This window comes from Anomalospiza imberbis, chromosome 18 (genome assembly GCF_031753505.1).
Source record: "Anomalospiza imberbis isolate Cuckoo-Finch-1a 21T00152 chromosome 18, ASM3175350v1, whole genome shotgun sequence".
Taxonomy (NCBI): domain Eukaryota; kingdom Metazoa; phylum Chordata; class Aves; order Passeriformes; family Viduidae; genus Anomalospiza; species Anomalospiza imberbis.
This window is the reverse complement of record NC_089698.1, coordinates 10,816,091-10,836,206: the sequence shown is the minus strand read 5'-3', so window position 1 is coordinate 10,836,206 and position 20,116 is coordinate 10,816,091. Positions and strand designations below refer to the sequence as shown.

Genomic DNA, 20,116 nt, shown 5'->3' with positions numbered 1-20,116 from the left:
CTGCTCCTGCTTCTTTGGACTGGAAGAAATTACTCTATATTAATTCACATTTGCATTAAAAAAAAAAGGTGAGGGAGTGGTGGTCCTTTAAAATCAGGTTTTATTTGTCTTCTCTGCTCTCTTGTGTAACAAAATCCTGCTCTTCTTCTCTGCACACCAGTCTAAATAAATGGCACCACAGGAACATAACCATTTCCCTCTAGAGTACTTGTTTGGACAAGCAGGCAGACTGGACCATACAGGCTCTAGTCTTAATCCTCTCCCTCTTCTGAGTTTAGAGCTTTTCCTTTGGCTGTTGATGCCCCTAAAGTTAATGTCTTACCAAAGATCACTGGTTGAGGATGTGCCACTGCTTAAACTTCCTGGTGAGGTTTGCGTGTCCTCTCTTCATTTCCTCGTTGCCCAAAACATGTCAAGATTAAAAGCTGTTACTGCCCTGTCAGGCACTTTCTTTCCTGATGATATTGCAGAAGCAGATTTGGGAGCAGAGGGGTTTTTTTTTTACAAAGTAGTCCTAGGCACTGCATCTTGGCTGTCTTTTGCTTCTATCCCTACATCCCAGAGCAGCTGAGTGAGCAGGTGCTGGGCTCTGCTGGCCCAGATCGAGGAATTCTTTGTGTTTTCAAATCTATGCAGACAGCACCTACAGAACTACAGTCTCTGCTCAGATTCTTCTGTGTGTGGGTTGTCCCTGCATGTCCTCCTGTCTGGCTCCTCTCCTGCTGGAAGTGAGAAGGGCCCTGCTGCAGGGATTACCTGAGCCCGGGCTGTCCCATTAGGAGCTCACAGACACTGCATCCCACACCTGAACTCTGCTCTGCAGAGGCATGTGACCAGCAGCCTGAAGCAGGGCACAGGGGTCACAGCTCTCAGCATCTCCATGTAGTGACAAATTTAGCAAAACAGGCACTGGCTGGCAAGTGCTGTCATTTTGCTACTACCAAGCCATTCAAACAGTCCCGTTTCGCAAAAGCCTCAGGCTGCCCTATGAGCACAGGATGCCTCCTCCCTCTGCACTCACAGCCATCATTTACAAACCTCAGTCCAGCCTCAGTGCGCCACACTTTGTCCAAAGAAGAATCAGCACATTTTAACTAGAGGGTCAGTTAGCCATTGGTGAGGAAAACCTCCAACAGCTTCATCCAAGAGGGTCAAACTCCATCACTGTGCACCACTGCAATGCACTTGGGGCAGTGTGCTGCTCCAGGCAGCTTCCTCAGCCTCGGTAGGCCTTCAGCAGCTGGCCTGCAATCACCAGGCGCTGGATCTCACTGGTCCCCTCGTAGATCTCGGTGATCCGAGCGTCGCGGTAGTGGCGTTCCGCTGGCATCTCTGTCACATAGCCCATCCCGCCCAGGATCTGGATAGCCTGAAACAAAGGCAGCAGCTTACAAAGAAAGTGGAGTCAAGAAATCTGTTTTCTACAGAATGCACATGTGCACAAACAGCCATTTTAAGAGGAATTGAGCTCAGTGCAAGCATAATGGGGAGGGTGGGACACATGGGGATGACTGCAGCTCATTTGTGATCATAGGAATACACAGGGTTGATCTGGGTAAGGACGATATGGATATTCCAGATGGGCAATTAATTGCTTCAGAGGTATCTGTTAGTGATCCATATTCTAAGATGCCTTTAGGAAAGACAGGGGACACTAAACCAAGGAACAGAAGATCTCATCCAGGTGCAGTAGTGATGACTAGTGACGCCATGCTCTCTCCCACATTGCTGCTCCTTCTTATAACTGCCACTGCCCTGGACAGCAGCAGGCACAGGCCACTTTAATAATACAGCTGCCACAGGCCAGTATAAACCCCTGCCATCCTCCTATGTCCCCACATCCTGTGAAGATGGTTGTGCTAAACAGCTTCAGCCATAGGGTTGGTTGCTTCCTTTGGTTGGTGTGTTTCAAATATAAATTAGTAAATTCCATCCCACCTTCCCAGAACACTTGTGAGACATCCAAAGTCCCTTCCCACATGACGTATGTCAGAATTGTCAACTGACAGTTACCTGATGAGCAATGGACGTTGCAGCTTCTGATGCAGCCAGTTTGGCCATTGCGGCTTCCTTTGGGGAAGGAAAACATCACTGAGAGTGCAGCCGTCACAAAAAGGAACGCCTCACAAGGGGTTCCTGCACAAGGAGCTTGAACGCTCACAGAGCAGCTGTGCAGAGAGACAGGTCTGATGATGGTGCCAGCTGAGAGCAGCCACCCCTCTCCCCCTGGCTGAACTCAGGGGCTGCCCGAGAGTGGGCAGCAGGCCCAGGACCTGCTGGGGGTTACACCCCAGCAGCGCTGGCTGGGCAGGCACTGAGCACAGCAGTGCTCTACGGCTTTGAGCCTGTGTCCTGTGGCTGCTGGACAAAGCAGGGCTGGAAATACCTTAGTGAAGGGCTTTCCATTGTCCTTCAGCATAGCAGCTCTCCAGGTCAGCAGGCGCGCACCCTCCAAGGCCACAGCCATGTCTGCCAGCTTGAACTGCAACAACAAACACTGCCTTTGGTCCAGGGCCTCTGCCTGCACAAGGGGACAGCTGAATTCTTCCACCCCTGGGGCCATCTAAGGAAAGGGAGCTTCTGTCCCAACAATAAGTTTTAGCATTTGAAAACACAATTATCACCCAGTTTATCCCAGACAGTACAAAGTGCACTGTGTGCCTGATACCATACCCACACGGACTTTCCACCAGCCCCGGCACCGTGTGGAACTGCCCTGTCTGCCCTGCTCATACCTGCACTGCCTGAAGCTTTGTGATGGGCGACCCAAAGGCCATTCTCTTCTCAGCATAATCCACAGCACAGTCCAGAGCTGCCTGTGCTATTCCAAGTGCCTGTGAGGCAATACCAATCCTTCCTCCATCCAGAGTTTGCTGAGAAAGACACAAAATACATGTAAGTCAAGTCATACTTGTACACACACATTTCTGATGTTGCTGGAAAGCTGCTGTAGCCTTAAAAGTCTCTGGTCAAAAACCTCCTTAATTTACAATGTTCCCAATTATGCAGGAATAGAAAGCTGCAACAAGCACCTGCCACTGCAGAGAGAAGGCAAGAGTTCAACAACAGAAGGAGAAAGGAGAGGGATTGCTTATTAGCTGGGAGAAAAACAAGAGGGAGCAAAATAAGGGAAGCAGCACAACAAGGATCTGTTCTGGAAGGGGCTGAAAGAACTTGGGCAGACCCAACACACCCTGCAGCTGATTTTACTTTGGAAATCTGGTCAGTTTTCCTTTCTTACCCTCATTGTTTGGACACACATGTGAAAGTATTTTTCAAACTCTTCAGTGAACCCAGTCAATTACCTGACTTAGCTCAAACACCTACTCTGCCCCTCTGTGCACATGAAGAAATTGCAGCACAGGGAGAAAAGGCTTTATCTTCTCAACCCTAGGCTGAAGGTCTTTAAAAGAACCTGTCAGTCACCAACCACTTTTAGTTCTGGACATAATGGAATGGGCTCTGCTCCAGGGAGCTCAACCCAAAATGTCAGGCAAAGGGTATTTTGCCCCTCCAGAGAGAGCAATGATCACTCTGAAAGGACAGTGCTTCACTGCAGGAAAAAAAGCTGTTCCCAGCTGCCTTGCTCCTCCTCAGAAGTCACATGCATACCATTACTCGGCTGTCATTCACCTTGAGACACTGCAGAAGTTGCTGTGGGCCTCCAGGACAACTTTCCTCTGCCACAGTAATCACATGGGGAAATGCCATGTTTCCCCTTTATCTATGGGTACAACTGGAGGAACAGAGGATTGGGAAAGAAGAAAAATTCAAATATACTGCCCCTGTTGACACAGCACCTCAGTGGTATCAGCATTGCTCCAGCTGAGAACTGCCACACTAAAAGTGCTGTCAAAAATCTGTGTAAGTTAAACATTCATCAAGCTCTGGGAATGATTCCTCCCATGTTGGCAAGAAGGGCCAACAGCTTAACACGACACAAAACAGCTTATGAAAGCAGTCCTCACTGAAGTGACTGCCTCTGGAAATGGTTTATAAAATGGCAAGCTTGGGAGTTACAGCTGTACACACTCACAGCTGCACCCCATCCCTCTCTTACCATGGCGATTTTGAAGCCCATTCCTTGCTGCCCGAGGAGGTTTGCCTTGGGTATCCGGCAGTCCTCAAATATCAGGTTCGCAGTGGAAGAGGCTCGGATTCCCAGTTTGTCTTCTTTCTTTCCCAGTGACAGCCCAGCTGTTGGCATGGGAACCAGGAATGCACTAATGCCCTGCAACAAGACCCAAACTCTTAACAATGGTGTCTTCTTACCTTCCCACTTCCTTGGCTGTCAGCACGTTCCCTCCATTTTACATAAAAGCCACACGTCCAGGTAACCAGGAGGAGGGAGAGGAGAGCTGAGACAGAACAAAACCAGTGCACATCAGCCCCTCCTCTGGTCAATGCCTGCACAGCTCTAAAAACAGAGTCCCAGCCATGGCAAAGTGCTTCTCCAAAACTCCTTCACTCCCACCCCTTTCTCCTGACTGATACAAACTCTCACACCTTGTGCTTCAGGGATTTATCCGTAGTAGCAAACACCACTGTGGCTGATGCGTCCCAGGCGTTGGTGATCCAGGCCTTGGTACCGTTCAGAACCCACTCATCCCCATCCAGGCGCGCCACAGTGGAGGCTGCACCGGCATCGCTGCCGTTTCCTGAGCAAAGCAGCAGCAAACAAGCCTCAGGTGACTGGTGACACACTGGGGGCAAACCCACCCCCCACCTGCACCCCATCAGCTCAAGGCACCTCTTGAACTGTGGCACTGTCACCACCCACTGTCCCTCCCACAGAACAGGGAAAGGCCCATATGTGCAAGATGTTGTCCAGAGCTCTGCTCTGAGTGTTTTCAGCAGGGACCATAAGATGACAGTTCATATCTCCACTCACACAAAACTGCTATAAACCACCCTTCTACAAACTGTTCCAGTTTCAAAGACCTAAAGCTCATCCTAGACCTGCCCAAGGAAAGAAGCTACACCATGTTCTTTGCAACAGGGATGGTAACAGTAACATCACCTGGTTCACTGAGGGCAAAACATCCAATTTTCTCTCCACTGGTGAAGGGAGCAATCCACTGGTGCTTCTGCTCTTCAGAGCCAAACTTGAGTATTGGCCCTAAATACAGGGACTTTAAGAATTTAGTGCTGTTAGTGCCTCTTGAAGGTACGACCAGTTCAGCAGCTCTCTAATGTGCTCTCCAACACACGCAAGAACCCACCACAGGAACAGATCCCCTTCTCCCAAACACCCCTCTGCCATGCCAACCTCGCTTCACGCCTGCCCCTGACACTCACGTTATTGACGCTGACGATGACGCCCGTGGAGGCGCAGCCCCTGCTGATCTCCTCCACAGCGATGGAATAGGCCAGGTAGTCAAGGCCTGCTCCTTTGTACTTCTCTGGCACGTCCATAGCCAGCAGCCCCAAGCCACCCATCTTCTTCACCTGCACACGGGGAATGGACAGGTCCCATCCTCTGCAGCACCATTGTGCCAGCAAATACAGACACGTGGACAGCAAGACATGTCATGAGAGGGCTACACCCAGAGGAAAAGATGCACACAATTCCTGGTGAAATGGGAATCTGAACAAACTGGTAAGTGTCCCCAGATCCCAGTGACTTCAGCAGGAGCTGTATGCAGTCACTGTTGTTTAGGCTCTTGCTTGTTTAAAGAGCTTTCTTCAGTACTGGGAAGGGGGGAGCCTTCTGAAGGTGCAATACGGAGACAGAACTCCACCAGCACTTCCTCAGCCTCCCACCAAAGCTCTACCCTTGCATGTCTCCTGTCAGTAGAAATGGGAAATCTAGCTGATAAAAATCATCAGAACTTTACCTTTGAGTCTGCTGAGCTTCAGCCTAGGACTGCACAAAGGAAGAATGTTACAGAATGAATGACTGCAGAAAACAGTGGTGGCAAGGTGATTTTTTTCATTCCCAATAAAGCCAGATCTTGCTTCCCAGAGAATTTGTTAGTTACACTGCAATCAATCCACCCCAAGTTCCCCAGCTAGACCCCCTGCTTTGCAAACATAAGTTTCTGCTTGATTTTAGAGTAATCAGGGAGAATTTTTAGATACATAATTTCCTTCCTATGTGGGCACCCAAAACACCAATTTTCCACATTAAATACAGAAGATGAACAAGACAGCCACTGATTCTGTGTTGCTTCATCTTATTAAACGCTTTTTTGCATCTTTAATTTTCCCCTACACATTCAAGTCAAAAGACTCAGAATCAAATGTAAAATTCTCAGCTGAGAACAGTAAGGAGTAAAGTTATTTTCTTCCTTAGCGTAAGTGTGACTTTCCTGGCTACCATCCTTACACCTTAATAGAAAGGAGAATGTGACAAAACTCTCATGCCTCTGACAGTGTTTGCCTGGAGTCTCTTGGCTCATGTAACAGGATCTGTTCTGCTGGAGCTTTGTATTTGATTGCTTAACATGCACACCGGTGTGTCTTTCCACATGAGAAATCACTGGTTTGGCTGGAATTCTGATTTATTCACAGCCCCAGAGGATAAGCAGCATGTGCCTCCTGATCGCTTTCTTCCACCATCTGAAATGCATTCACATCATCTAGGATTCCTCACACACTCATCTATGGTTATGTGCAGTCTGAGGAAGTATTTGATTAATTTTATAAATCAGTTTTATAATTTTTATTACAGCCCACAGATAAGTTGGTAAGAGAACTAAAAACTCAGTGGTACTAAAGTCAGATACAGAGAAACACAAATAAAAGCCAAGAGCTCAAAATGCCCTGTGGGGATTACAACGTCCACGTTCAGAGCAACGAGTTGGTCTAAACTTCAGTTTTCTGCTAAACCGGAGCTGGATATACTTTCTGCCTCAGCCCGAGTGGTCCTGCCCCAGGGCACCAGGAAGGGGGTCTCTAGCTGTGCCTTCCCAACCGTGGCACCCACCTGCTCGGCCGGGAAGCGGTGCTCCTTGTCCAGCTGCGCTGCAAGCGGCATCAGCTCCTTCTCTGCGAAGTCCCGGACCGTCTGCCGCAGCATCTGGTGTGTCTCGGGCAGCTCCGCGCTCTGGTACACGGTGTGCAGCCGGCGGCACCGCAGGGCCAGCGCTGGACGCGGGGAGGGAACTCAGCGCCGCCGCTGCCCTTCACACCGGGCCAGGGGTGGGCGCCGGCCCGTGAGGGGCTCCGAGGATCCCCCCGCCCCGGGACGCTCTCCCGCGGCCCCGCGGCCTCAGCTGCGGCCCAGCTGAAGGGCGGCGCCGCTCCCGGGCCGGAGGGGACTCGCCTCAGGCAGGCCCTGAAGGGCACCGGGACGCCACCTCCCGCGCGGGCCGCGGCCCCTTCCCGCCCCTCCCGGGTGCCCCGCAGACCCGCGAGCAGCCGCAGCAGAGGGAAGCCGCTCCCGCCGCCCTCACCCCGGGAGGCTCCGCCGCCGCAGCGGGACACGACCGCCGCCATCGCCGCCGCCGCCATCGCGCCGCTGAGGGAGCGCGGGGCCCCTAGCGGCGCGGCCCCGGCCCTGCAGGGCGGCCTGCGCTGCAGCAGAGGAGAGGAGAGGAGAGGAGAGCGGAGAGAGCGAGGGAGGGAAGGTCCTTTATTGCTGCTGCTGGTGACGAAACCACGCGTGTACAAATACAGCGGCACCGCCGGGACAGCCCCGCGGCGCTGCCACGGCCACGGGAGCGGGGTCCGAAGGGGACAGCACACAGGAGGCCACGCGGCAGCAGCGCCAAGGCCACGCCGTGAGAGAGAGATAAATAGTGTCCCGCAACTGCACTGGGATCCTGGCGGGCGCAGAGGGCGTTTGCCGGTGTTCATTTTCCTGCTGCTGAACAGGAAGAGGTGCTGACTCCACCGGGCTGCCATCACTCAGCCTTGTCCTCAGCAAGGACAAGAGAGGGCAGTGTTTATGTCCGAGGTCACACCCGACAGCGAGCCAGGCTCTGGGGTAGCACAAAGTAGCTCCATGTCACAGGACAGCAGGGCAGAAGACTGGGAAACATCTGAAGATGATGTGATGAAACACAGAGCTGAGAAGTAGAGCTGCTACATTTGGACCTTACAGCTCCACCACCACCTTCCTCCTTCATTTCTGACTACTAAACACTTGTTTTATTCTTCCTGAACCCTCAGATATTGGAATAAGCATCCCCAAGCACCAGAGAAGAGGCTGCTGCTCCTCTGCAACAAGAGACATTGAAAATCCTCAAGTACGCACATAAGAAAACAGAGGACAAGAAGAGATGACCTTCCTTCACAAGGTGCAGTATGTATTCAACACTCAAGGTATGAAAATAGCTCTCCAGGAAGTTTGCTGGCATGGATCCAAAGCCCTTGTCTCACAAATGGGAAAAAGAGATCCTGGTAATAAGAGGACAAATACTGGAAAAAACACACTATGAGTCTGTGGGTTTGGTCCCTTTCTTTTGAAGTTTTGAGCCGAACTCAGTATGGTCCCAACTTTTTTCTTTTTCCAACTCAGCACAAAACCTGAGAGAAGCAGTCTTTGATACCTTTTTCCTTGCTCAAACTCCAGCTGACACTGAAAGCATCTCCTTTGCCTGCAGCACCAGGTTACAACTGACCATCCAACCTGTCAAGGATGTGATCCCAGTGGAATTTCTTCCAAGCTCACTGGCATGAGTAGCTTTGACCCACCAGAGCACACACTCCAGAAGGAAACTGGTCTGCTAAACCATGTTTACCAAAGAAATCATCCCTGTCACAAGGAAAAGAGGCTTTATAGAAAGTACCTAAGAGAAAAGGAATCCTAGGTAAGCTACCGAAGTAGGGACAGAAGTTTGGAAATCCCTGACTTTCTGGACTACAATCAACTTTTTCAGTGCTGGGTTGCCCTCTTGGAGGGACTTTCTTTTTCCTGCAGCATGCTTTTAGGGCAAAGACCTTCTGATTTGGCAAAGCAAACAAACTCAGCTAAAAACCGCAGGGTGCTACTGCTGCCTGCGAGTCTCCCGGTATTCCTCCGGTTCTCCCTTTTATTGCTGAACAGCTAAGACATTCACCAGTGTGAAAGCAAGCGCTTCAGTGCCGTTTCCTGGTCTCTGCTGATAGCCAAGGACAGGAATTCCCTTTTCCTACCGGGACCCAGCACCGGCAGCGCGCTCCCGCCGCCAGCAGCCGCGCGCGCGCCGTGCGCGCCCCCATTTCCCCGTGCGCGCCCCCGCCGGCGCCCGCCCGCCCCGGTCACGAGCCCATCCGCCTTGGAGGAACCTTTTCAGTGACAAGGGAAACAGATGGGAATCGTCACACTCGTAAGAAAAGTGAGAGGTTGCTTCATGTAGAAAGTGTTATAAAAGTAACGTTTAAAGGCACCTGGATTTATACTACATACAAAATTCAGTTCAATATGCTAAAATTTGCCAGGGAATAACGAGCAGGCTCTTCAGACACTATTTCTGAACACTTCAGGGTGAAAAGCACACTTCCAGGCAGTTCTGCTTTGTGGTGAGTAACTTAGAGCAAAGCAAATGCTCCCCACCTCACAGGCACAGCATGAGGGCTGTGGAAGGTGTCCACTGTAAGAGGCATCTCGAGGTCCACCTCAACAGCAGCTTTAACTAATCCTGAAGATCCTAAACAAGATTGCATTAGTGCCCGTGGAGATGCTGGAGGGGATCGATGGTGGCAGAATAGTTCATCATCTTTCTGTCAGGCAGACCCTGCCCCTCCACATTCCCAAGACATTTGTTGTGGTTGCTCATGATTAATGCTCCACCCAGAACAGGTCATTTGTTGTGGTTAATCATAATTAAGTATCTTCCTAAGAGCTGGAGATTCATTCATGGCTGCTACCCCACACACTCTCACTGCTTACTCTGATGCCAGCCGATGTTCCACACCAAAGTTACTTTCACTAATCTGGAAGTAAAGGAAGTGGTTTCCTATTGCTGTCTGCATTAACAGGCGCTAGGCTCTGATGTCCACCCCGCTCAATCCTGCTAAAACACAAACTACGCTGAATCCCTCTCAGCACAACAGGTAACCATTGAAGAGCTAGGTTTTAACTGTCTCAAGAACAAATGGAACTAGTATTAGGAAAGGTCTCCAGCCTAGACACAACCTAACTGCCCTAACAAGAGACACAACTGACCAGCCCAGCATGGAGACAGGAAAAGTACCAGTCTTGAGAGCCAGCAAAACTGGCAAAAAAGGTTTTGATAGCTGAGATTTTGCACAGGTGGGAAAAAAGGTTTTGACAGCTGAGATTTTGCACAGTTGGGAGCTTGCCCCAACACAGCTACTGGCAAGACACAGGTCCTCCTCTTCCCACTGCATGATGTTATCTCCCATTGCCAGACCCCAAACACAGCTGTGGTATCAACCTCGGCAGCATGACTTCCTAAACCATAAATAAGCAGCTGAGCAGGCAGAGCAGTGATGGGAACAACGAAAAAGAGAACCATGTACATTCTCACTTTCCAAGGATCCCACTCCATAACACTGAAAGATCTGACCTGGGAAGCTTTTAGCTACTAATATCTCCACTGCAACAAAGAAAATGAGCTGGTGCTGCTCACAGAAACTCTGACAAACCAGTCAGGTTTACAAGTGTAGACTGAAGTCTGCTTCCTACTCATTTTTCAAGTGATTTTCCACATTCTCTCTTTTTCCTCTAAGCCCCACCCGAGTGACACCTTCACCCCAGCCAGGCTGACAATGTGCTGTCTACCTAAAAAGCAATACATTGTGTAGCAAGGGCCAAAAAATCCTACAAAGGAAAGAAGGGGAAATGTTAAATACAGTGAGATTAACATCAGCTCTAAGGTTGACCCCTGAGCTCCAAAATTCAACAGTTTGCTCACAAAAGCTCAAAGAGAAATGCTATCAGAGGAACAGCCCCCTTTTTCCCCTATCTCGTATCTCTAGTGAAATCTCTGGCAAAACAGAGCTTAAATGTTCTTAGGGGCAGCTCAGGCCCCCAGAGGCAGATGGAATGTTCCTGCACTGCTTAGAAGCTGAATTAGTCTCTTTCCCACTGGAGAATATTGCCATGCACCCTAAAAAACAATGTCAGCAATGCCACAAACAAAGCCACTGCCACTGAAGAGATGATCTATCCAACTGAACAAAAGATCTGCTCCTCAAGCATCCCTGGCTACTTGAAGGGGTTAAGATTTTCTGCTAAGAAATAGCTTAACACAAACAATCTGACCTGTTGAAAAAGGATATTCACCCAGCAGGTGAAACATCAGAAGCACCTAACTAGAAAGACTAAGAGCAAGAATTGTCTAAGAGTCCCTCTGATCACTGACCTAACCAAGGTTATCAGAAGATAGCCAGGAACAGAGAAGGAGAGGCAGGAAATGCTGAGTCTCAGATAGAGAGGTGTTGCAGGGAGATTTCCTTTCAGGAGCTGTCATCTTTGCTTCATGTTCTCAGCCTCATGCACAGAGAAAAAGTTTGGCAAGAAGCCTTGTTGCACGAGACAGCAACTCCAGTCCACTCCTGCACATCTGGAATGGTTAAGGGCATCACAGCATCCAGCAGAGAGAATGATTACTGTCCTCCATTGTAAGCATAGTCGGCTTTGTTGTGCATAATCAACTTGTTGTCCACAAAGTAAAAGCTGTCCGAGCGCGTCTCATACGGGTTTTCAACCATCAGACGGACTGTGAAAGAGAAAGCTCCATTACATTCAACAGCCAGCCACAGTCAGGATAAAAAGCACTCTGCCACTCCACTGGATTTACTAGGCTGATGCCTTGCCCTGCCCAAGGAAGAGAAGCAAACTGCTCTTCTGAGCTTACTTCAAAGGCTCAGCCTGTCCTTTCCCTTCTTCCCATTCATGGGACAAGTGCTGTCAAAAGCAAACAGAGGGGGAATGAAGTAACCTCACTCAAAATAAGCTTAGAAACTGCCAGAGCCATGAATGGAGCCAAGCAACCATCACATCTGTAAACAGAAGGAGCCGGTTTGTGGCACTCTCCACACGTACACAGGTGGGATGAAAACCCCAAAGCTTCCCCACAGCCGGGCAGCCCCAGAAGGGCCCCTGTGCCTCTGCTCTATCCACCCCCTGAGGTCAAACATACCCTGCGCAATCTGTATTTGCAGAGATCTTAGCAGGCTTAAAAACAGACCTCAGGGAAGAACCGGTTCTGCTCCAAAGCAGGAGGCTCTAGCCCTAACAAGCAAGTGCAGAAAACAGATGGGTGGCTATAAAAAGAACCCTTTCTTCAGTGATTTGTTTTCTTCTGGGCTACACTACGAGGCATCAGGCATGGCAGTGCTGTGACTCTGATCAGCTCTTGCAGCCTGTGACTTAGCACAGGTTGTCTTAGGTTTTCATTTTCAAAGGAGGAGACTTTGCAGCACAAATTCCTAATTCAGAGAAGATTACACATTGCTAAACTGGGAACCTGTTCCTCTCCCCTCAATCCCAGTCACAACTTCTTTCACAATTAGAGGGAGAGAATGAGCAGATGCACGCGCAAACAAAACACCACTCAGTGCTAGCAAAGGAGGTACTTACTGAGGTCTTCTGAGAGCTGAGGGAATTCATAAATGTGTTCACATGTGTTCCTGCTACTGGGGATGCAGAAGCCAAAATCAAAATCAAAGTTCTTCAGCAAGCGATCTCGGAAGTAATGCCTCTCAATCATTCGGAAGTTTGACACTGGCTTTTCTCCCACTGTGAATTCCACTCTGCATGGAAGAATCAGGGAAAAAACAGCTATTGGGAAGAACAGAGCCTTGGCCATGAGGCTACACAAGACTTCTCTAGAGAGAGTTTGATATTTGTAGTCTAAGATAGGCTCTCTTGAGTCTTCAACCCAGTTTTGTTATAAACTGTCACACAGCACTTTGTAAACATCCAATTCTCCCTTCTTTTCATGAACTCATACTCACGTTGCACCAACAGTCCGAAGACGGAGAAACGCTGGGGTGAACTGGTACCGAACAAAGCGACCTGCACTTGCGTCCAGTTCACTGCTGTCATCTTCATCCTCCTCAGCGTGCTCTAGAAAACACACCTGGAGTGAACACACCTAGAAAACCAGCCGGGAGTTACTCTGCTCATAGTGTACACCTGAGGTGATAGTGGCTAGTGGGTGTATCAGGACAAGCTGCCTACTGCTTAGGTACTGAATGTAAACACATTTAATAACTGGTCTGAGACTTACACTGACACGAAGAGAAAGAGAAAATACTTGCCATGACAGTTGGCCCAGCCGTGGTGGCTCCAGAACTGGAGCCACCCGTCCCCTCAATCTCACAGGATATCCCCCCTCACAACTGCCAATGCACATGAACTAATCTCTACTATAACCAGCCCAAAAAAGGAAGATTGCCAGTCGACAGTTATCTCCCATCCAACAATAATCACATTTTTATCACAAGTTTCTCAGCACAGATAACCTCAGTCCTATGCTTGAAGGAGAGGAATTCAGTCATCAGGACATATACCAAAGGACCCTTCTGCTCAGTTTGCATGGGTCATGCATTGTAAGCTCTCAGCTCTCTAAGTCTATCCTCCCTGCAACGTTTGCATGCTGTACCTGAAGCAGATGGCTTAGCAATTTCAAAAAGTACTGTTCCAGTTTCAAGGTCCCGGATCTTAAACCTGGTGAAGTCAATGTTGTAAATGTTGTCCTCAGGTTTGCATAAATAATCTAGAAGAGAGAGAAAAAGTATAGTAACATTTCAAAACACCTGTGACCACTTACCAGATGAATTCCCCTTTTTGTTAGCCCTAGCCCGATAAGATATGTACTGCTCGTTGTTTTGCAGAAGCTTCATGAAAGCAGGACAAAATTAAGGATGTGAGAAACAAAGGCATGGTAAGTGCCAGGTAGCAGAGCATGAATGGGATGCGATCGGACAGAAAAGCAGAGATAGCAGCCCAGAGTAAAAACAAAACAAAAAAACAAAAACAGAAAGCCTCAAACAAATCAAAACCCACAAACAACACAAACGTCCCCAAACTTTCTGGAAGTTGTACGGGAGCTGCCGGCGGGCGCACCCCGAGCCGCCGCGTCCCCCGCCGCTCCCCACGCCGCAGGCCCGGCCCGGCTCGGCCCCGGCCGGCAGAGCCCCCCGCCGCCCCGGGGACCGGCCCGCACTCACTCTCCGTCACCCGGCACAGCCCCAGGACGTGCTCGGGCCGGACGGTCTCCAGCGCCAGTAACTCGGACTCGGTCCAGGGCTGCCGTGGCGGCGCATCGGCTGATCCGCGCCGGCCCCGCAGGCGGCCGAGCGGCCCCGCGGACCCCGGCGGCAGCTTCTTGTCCGGCGCCGCCGCCGCCGCCGCCCGCGCCCTGGAGCCGCTCATGGCCGCTGCCAAGATGGCCGCCGCCCGCCTCGGTAGCTATGGGAGCGCGGGGCGGGGCGGGGGCCGTTGCCAGGCAACGCCGCGCCCGAAGCTCAGCAGGGCCCGCCGCGGTCGCGCCCGGATGGGTGACCCGAGAGCCCCGCACGGGCACCGTCGGCGCGGCACCCGTTCCGTCCCGGGACGCAGCGGGACAGGCCGGCTGGGAAAGCTGGGTTACCTGAGGGAAAACAGCACAAGGAACAAACAAAATCGCCCCCGGCCGGCTGCCAGCCCGCGTCCGCTCCCGCCGCAGCGCCCGGTCGTCACCCCTCGCTGCCCACCTGGGTTCCGGGTTCTGAAGGCGTGGCCTGAACCCGCGGCGCAGCCGGTGACACGGAGAGCAGCCATTCCCCGAGAGCCCTGCTCTCTTGAGGGGACGGTGGCAAGAACTTCTCGGGAAGGGGCAGTCCGCAAGGGGAGGCCCTGGAGGGCACACCACGCTCCTGCCCGGGGATACCCCGGCTGCTGTGCCTGGGGAGCGGGACAGCGACAGGGCCGTGTGGTCAGTTTCGTGACCACACACCGGAGGTGGCAGCGGCAGACACCGGACGAGTCTCACAGCCCGGTGGGAGGGACTGGGGAGGTCGCACTTGGAGGAACTCAAAGTATTAACAGACGGAGGAAAGAATGTGTTTCTACCCAAAGAGGGGCAGCCCAGCAGCCCGCAGTAGGCACGCAAGAGCTGCCAAGAGTCACCTCCAGCCCTCTGGGGAACTGGGCAAGAACAAATGTCTGCATCCTCTTTTTGGAAGTCCTCCAGCTGACACTGAACATGCTCACGATGACCAGAAGGAGATTTTCAACAGCGATTTGTGACGCTTGCTGTGGCTTGCGAGCAGCACACTCCTGCTACTGCCAGCCAAATGTTATTTCAAAAAAAACCTGCCCGCACCAGTGCTCCTAGGTCCTCCTCGCTGCATGGGCTTGGTGCCTCCATCCTGTGCCCTAAGGAAGGCCAGACCCGGACCTTCTGGAAAAGCGCCTTTTCTGCATGGGACCAGGCTCCCTTGTCCCCAAGAGCAGGCACCCAGAGCACAAGGCTGCTGCTTTCTCTCTGTTCTAGCTCCAGCTCCGTCTGCCTCTGACAGGGTTTCAAGCTGAAAGGGGGGCAGCTTGCGAAGCCCCAGAAAGCAGATTACATCTCTCTGGTGCTCCGGCTCTGAGCAGGAAGCAACAACCACATCAGCACTTTTAAGAGGATGTTGTACTATTCAATTTGCACTTAATCGCTCAAAACAATGGGCAAGAGATCACCAGGCAGCAGCACGGTGTCACCCAGCAGCAGTCAGCCAGGCTCAGCCTCCCTGAGGCTCTGGGTGTAAACCAGAGGGGGCTCCTCTGCTCCCACCACCAGAAAAGAGGGACCACCTCATCCAAGTGACAATATAATTTTGTTTATTTTCCTTTAGCACACTGCTGGTTAAACTGCCAGACAGTAGATTTCAGAACATTCCCTCAGCCAAACATCCTGGGAAAATTAAAAAATAAAACTGCTACTGTGTACCAAAAATAAAATAACCCATCCCCATGCCCATCTCCCCCAAACTAATCCCTGCAAAGCCAATGCAATCAGAAATAGGTCTGTGCTTTTCACCTAGGGCCCAAGCTTGCTGCAAAACAAACTAAAAAATGTCACTGCAAGTTGTTATAACACAAAACAATGGGCAGTAAAATAAAAACTCCTCCTCAAAAACCCTTTGTACTGGTGACACGTACAGATGAAGATTTCTCCTCACACTGCTTCAGCCTTTACAGACAACTCAGACCTGCAGCTTTAAGCAATTTGGGATGTGTCCTTAATGCCAGTGGCACAGGTCACTTCCACACATCCACAGCCAGGCACAGTGGAGCGATGGGACCATGTGCCAACGCTGACTGCTGCTACCCCAAGAGGAACCAAACAGCAGCAGCACCTCTCACAGTCCTGGCTGCAGCCTCCTGGCATGGAGCACAGATCCTGCCTCTGCTCTCACAGGTTCCAGCTGCTTCTCAAGTGGGAAAGCCCTGAATGCACAAAGCCCCCAAAGAAACCACAAAAAACTCAAGTCCCCCACTTGCCAGCCAGTTTTCAGCCACTGCTTCGCTCCAGAACACCGGCTCAGGAACTGCCACAGTGTGACAGAACAGCCATGGTGAGCACATCCCCATTAAGTGTGGCAGGGGACTACTCCAGGGCAGAGATCCTGCATTTCCTGGATGCACACTTTTCCCAGCTAAACTGGTTCAAGCTGTACTTTACACCCTGCTTTCAAATCTCCATCACATAAACTCTTTAGCAGAAACCTTTGATGTTTGCAAAAGATTATTCACATTTTATGATCAGCCAGCACAGTTTCTAGGAGGGTGGAAAACACTTGTTCTGTTGACCTTTTTTTTTTTAATAAAGCACTTTTTGGGAAGAAAAAAAATCAAAACCTATCAATAACCTGCAGTAGCATCCCACCAATCAGACTGGGTCATCATCACATCCCTCCCCACCCTCATCTTCCCCTCAATCTCCAAAAATAGTATTTAATATACAGCAATAAACTCTGAGCAAGCCAGAGTCCCGGAAGACATGGACCTGCTTTCACCTCTCCCATCCATCCCAGCACCTTTCAATGCTACAATACTCCTGGGTCAAATCCATTTGGATCCAAGGTGAATGCATGTGCCCCAGACCTGCTGGGCAGCACAAAGCAGGGGTGCAGCACAGGAGGCCCATCCGTGTGATCACGTTTCTGAGCCTGCACAGCTCCAGCCTGGTGTGTTTGTGCCGTTGAGAATTCTTATGTGAGCCTGTTTGGGACCAGCCGGTGGAGACAGACTGGTGGAACCAGGCCGACGTTAAAATAGCATCCTTGAATTGTATTAGGCTTTGGCATTTGTTGTGGAGATGCAGAAGTGCCAGTAGGTAAATCAGCTCAGTGCTGGCCCAGTTCCCATTTCCCTTGGATTCTCAGCAAGGGTATTTCCCTCCCCATCATACGTGCAAGAAGCAGATGGATCTCTCCCACATTTGAGCCCCAAACAGAGCCTGTAACACTTGGTACTTCGCAGCTGCTCAGAATCTGTCTCACATCAAGGGCTGAAGCTGCTCTCATGGCTCTCTCCCTCCTGGTGTTTTCTATCAGCAACAGGCTTGTTCAGCCCGGAGTTCCTGTAGCAAGACACTTCCCTGGTGGTTGCAATCCCATTTCAACTTAAAGGCTAAGGGAAAAGGCACAGGTCCCTGCTCTGTTCAGACCTAAGCAGCACAGGGCAAGCCCTCAGCAAGTAAATGAGGGGTGCAAGGCCCCCCAAGCCCCACTCTGCACCCAGAAGCTGTAAGTGCCAAACAGCTACCAGGACCCAGAGTGACTCACTCAGCTCTGAACTGCACAGACACCCAGGCACCAGACTGTCTGGAAGTTCTCCATCCTGCCTTCAGGCGATTTCTGGGGGAGATCAGACCTGCAGGAGCTCTTCCAGTTCTTCTATCCCCTGCTAGACTTTTCTTCCATTGACTTTAATGACTGAAAATAAAGATACTTGCTCACAGTTCTCTACTTCAGCTGTGACCTCCAGAGCTGGCATCTGGGGACAGGGAGACAGTCCCCATCTGATCTCAAGGGCAGGGAATGCCTGTCCCTTAAAGAAAAAGAAAAAACTCAGAAGCTCCTTAAAAAAAAAAAGAAGCTCCATCAAATAGACTTTTATTCAAAGCCTGAGACAAAGGCACCAAAAAGAGAAGGGAATTCATTTGGCTTTCTGTTCACTGCCACCTGGGACAATCAAAAGGGTCAGAGATGTTTAGTCACACACACAGAAGACTTCAATAGCCTGGCTTAAAGGAGGGGCTGATGGGCCAATGAAAATAAGCTTTGAAACCACTATGCTGAGGCTGGATCCAGGCCTGAAAAATCACAGACAGTGATTTTCCCTTATTAAGTAGGAAGCTTTACTAAAATTGCCATATCTGCCCCTCTCTGCACGACATGAATCAAGCCAGGGTGTGTTCTGACCCAGCTCCCCACACTGCTGCACTCCGTCTGCCTGCTGCTGGCAGAGGAATCAGCACAAACAGGCTTGTTGTCTCTGACCTGTCTCAGTTAAACAATGTCTTGGATATTCCCTCAAACACCCATTCTGGAAAGCTACAGCCAGCCCAAACTTTTTCTTTCCCTGGTCAGGACCAGATACCTAATTACATCCCTGAGTCTGGCTTGCAGATACTAGACAGAGATGGCCAGGGGAGCTGGAGTACTCCATTCCCATAAATGTGCTGACTGGCCAGCCCCTACCATCCCTGGTGCTCCCACATGCTTTCTTTGAAGGCTTCTTCCAAAGCAAACCTGTCAGGAGGGGATGGACCAGGAAGGAAACTGCTCCTAGGACTTTAACAGGGTCAGGAACCCCCCCAGAAACCAGCTCTGTGGTGAGAAAGATGCACAAAACCAGAGTCAAAACAACTCAATTGAAGCCATGAAGGATGAACTGTTTCTCCTCCCTATTCTTAATCAAATAAGACAAATTCATTTGAACTGAGCAACTAGAACAAACTAGATCACACCCTGTACAGCTCTGCCTTGGGGCAGCTGATGGCACCAAATGGGTGCCCTGGCTGCTAGGAGGCCAGGATAAACTATCCTGAAAGACTTGTCTCCAATTTCTTCACATCTAAACACACACCCTTTCTCCAATGGTAGGCAACACGCTGAGATTACTGTGTGAGCCACAAGAAGCTGAGTGATTCCTTGCTTCAAGGATGCTCAAAAAAAAATGCATCCTAAAAGGCCGGGAGGAGAGCAGCTCCTTAGACGCCTGCTTTCAACCCCAGATTCTTTGCTTAACAAATCAGCACAGTTCATGGTTCTCAAAACTGATAAAGATCTACATGTCTCTTCAATCCAGTTAGAGCAATCCCAAAAACGCTGCAGAATCCCTGCAGGCACTGTCACTGAACAAATCAGAGCTCATATTTTAAAATAGTTTTATAAGTATTAGGATTTTAACAGTAGCTAGAAGATGAAGCAGACAACATCAAGCCAACCACCTTTCATCCTAAGGTCTGTTCTTCAAGATCTGCTCTCTCTAAAGCCTGTATTCTCCTTTAAATTGGGTGAGGACTCTTCCTTCTGTCCCAAACTAGCCCATGTGCAGTTGGAGAGAAGATAATTAAGGTCCTGCTTGTTTTTCAGCTCATAGATAGAGAATTAGGGTCAGGCCTGTAACAGATCAGAAAGGCAAGGTTCAGTGGCACTGCTGCAGAGACCAGCGTTTTATCACCTCCCCCAGCTTCCACTCTGGAGACCCTGAGCTGACAGCTCCTACCACAGCCTGAGGGATAAGAGGAAGCGAAGGCTTCAGCTGTCTGGGCCCAGCAGAACAGAACAGGCTGCTCCTCCAGTTCCCTTGCCAGAAACTTGGTCATTCTGCTGACCCTGCTCAGCTCAAAGAAAGGCTGAGCCACTGCAGGGGATCAATCCCAGGAACAACTGCTAGGAAAATGCAGGCCCAGAGAGGCAGAGCAGCATGGAGGTCACAGCTCAGTGCCACTGCTCCAGGGAAAGACAGAACACTTCTGAGGACAACAGAGAGAGCATGAGGTAAAGCGCTCCGTGAGCCCAGGGCTCAGCAGCAACAGAGCTGATCCGCAAAAACCCAACCCTGCAGGGGGGACAGATCCTGCTCCAGCACAGAACATCTCCTTCCTGGTCCACCAGAAATGCTCAACATGTTGGAGGCCAAGATTCTGGGAAGGCAGTTCCTCAGGGCCTCTAGCTCTGGACCAGAAGGCACAGCAGCGGCTTTCGCTCTGTTCAGCCTCTGCCAGGTAGGCAC

At 50.6% G+C, this 20,116-nt stretch overlaps 1 protein-coding gene and 1 long non-coding RNA gene across 4 annotated transcripts; one reads left to right on the top strand and one right to left on the bottom strand.

Moving 5' to 3' along the window:
• Positions 1-82: 82 nt before the first annotated feature.
• ACADS (acyl-CoA dehydrogenase short chain) lies at positions 83-14,313 on the bottom strand. Of its 3 annotated transcripts, none has more exons than XM_068208990.1 (13): positions 14,071-14,313; positions 13,503-13,616; positions 12,853-12,964; positions 12,476-12,648; positions 6,929-7,089; positions 5,299-5,448; positions 5,021-5,132; positions 4,507-4,658; positions 4,061-4,231; positions 2,736-2,873; positions 2,387-2,482; positions 2,014-2,070; positions 83-1,369 (listed from the first exon to the last, which is right to left on the bottom strand). In XM_068208990.1, exons 1-13 carry the CDS (start codon positions 14,273-14,275, stop codon positions 1,217-1,219), a joined length of 1,794 nt encoding a protein of 597 aa, XP_068065091.1. In that variant the 5' UTR covers positions 14,276-14,313; the 3' UTR covers positions 83-1,216. The 3 variants fall into 3 exon arrangements, with proteins under 3 accessions (XP_068065091.1, XP_068065093.1, XP_068065092.1); XM_068208992.1 differs by lacking the exon at positions 14,071-14,313 and adding an exon at positions 13,718-13,726; XM_068208991.1 differs by lacking the exons at positions 12,476-12,648; positions 12,853-12,964; positions 13,503-13,616; positions 14,071-14,313 and adding an exon at positions 7,398-7,474.
• LOC137484845 (uncharacterized) lies at positions 7,562-11,149 on the top strand. Its single transcript, XR_011005065.1, has 2 exons — positions 7,562-10,180; positions 10,219-11,149. It is a non-coding gene; the product is annotated as an uncharacterized lncRNA (long non-coding RNA).
• Positions 14,314-20,116: the final 5,803 nt, after the last annotated feature.

Excerpts from the sequence above, each read along its gene's own strand:
- ACADS (XM_068208990.1), bottom strand. The coding sequence starts at position 14,275 with ATGAGCGGCTCCAGGGCGCGGGCGGCGGCGGCGGCGGCGCCGGACAAG. Across the intron at positions 5,449-6,928 it reads ACCGCTTCCCGGCCGAGCAG|GTGAAGAAGATGGGTGGCTT; the intron begins GTGGGTGCCACG and ends CCCCGTGTGCAG. Across the intron at positions 1,370-2,013 it reads CAACGTCCATTGCTCATCAG|GCTATCCAGATCCTGGGCGG; the intron begins GTAACTGTCAGT and ends CCTTTGTTTCAG.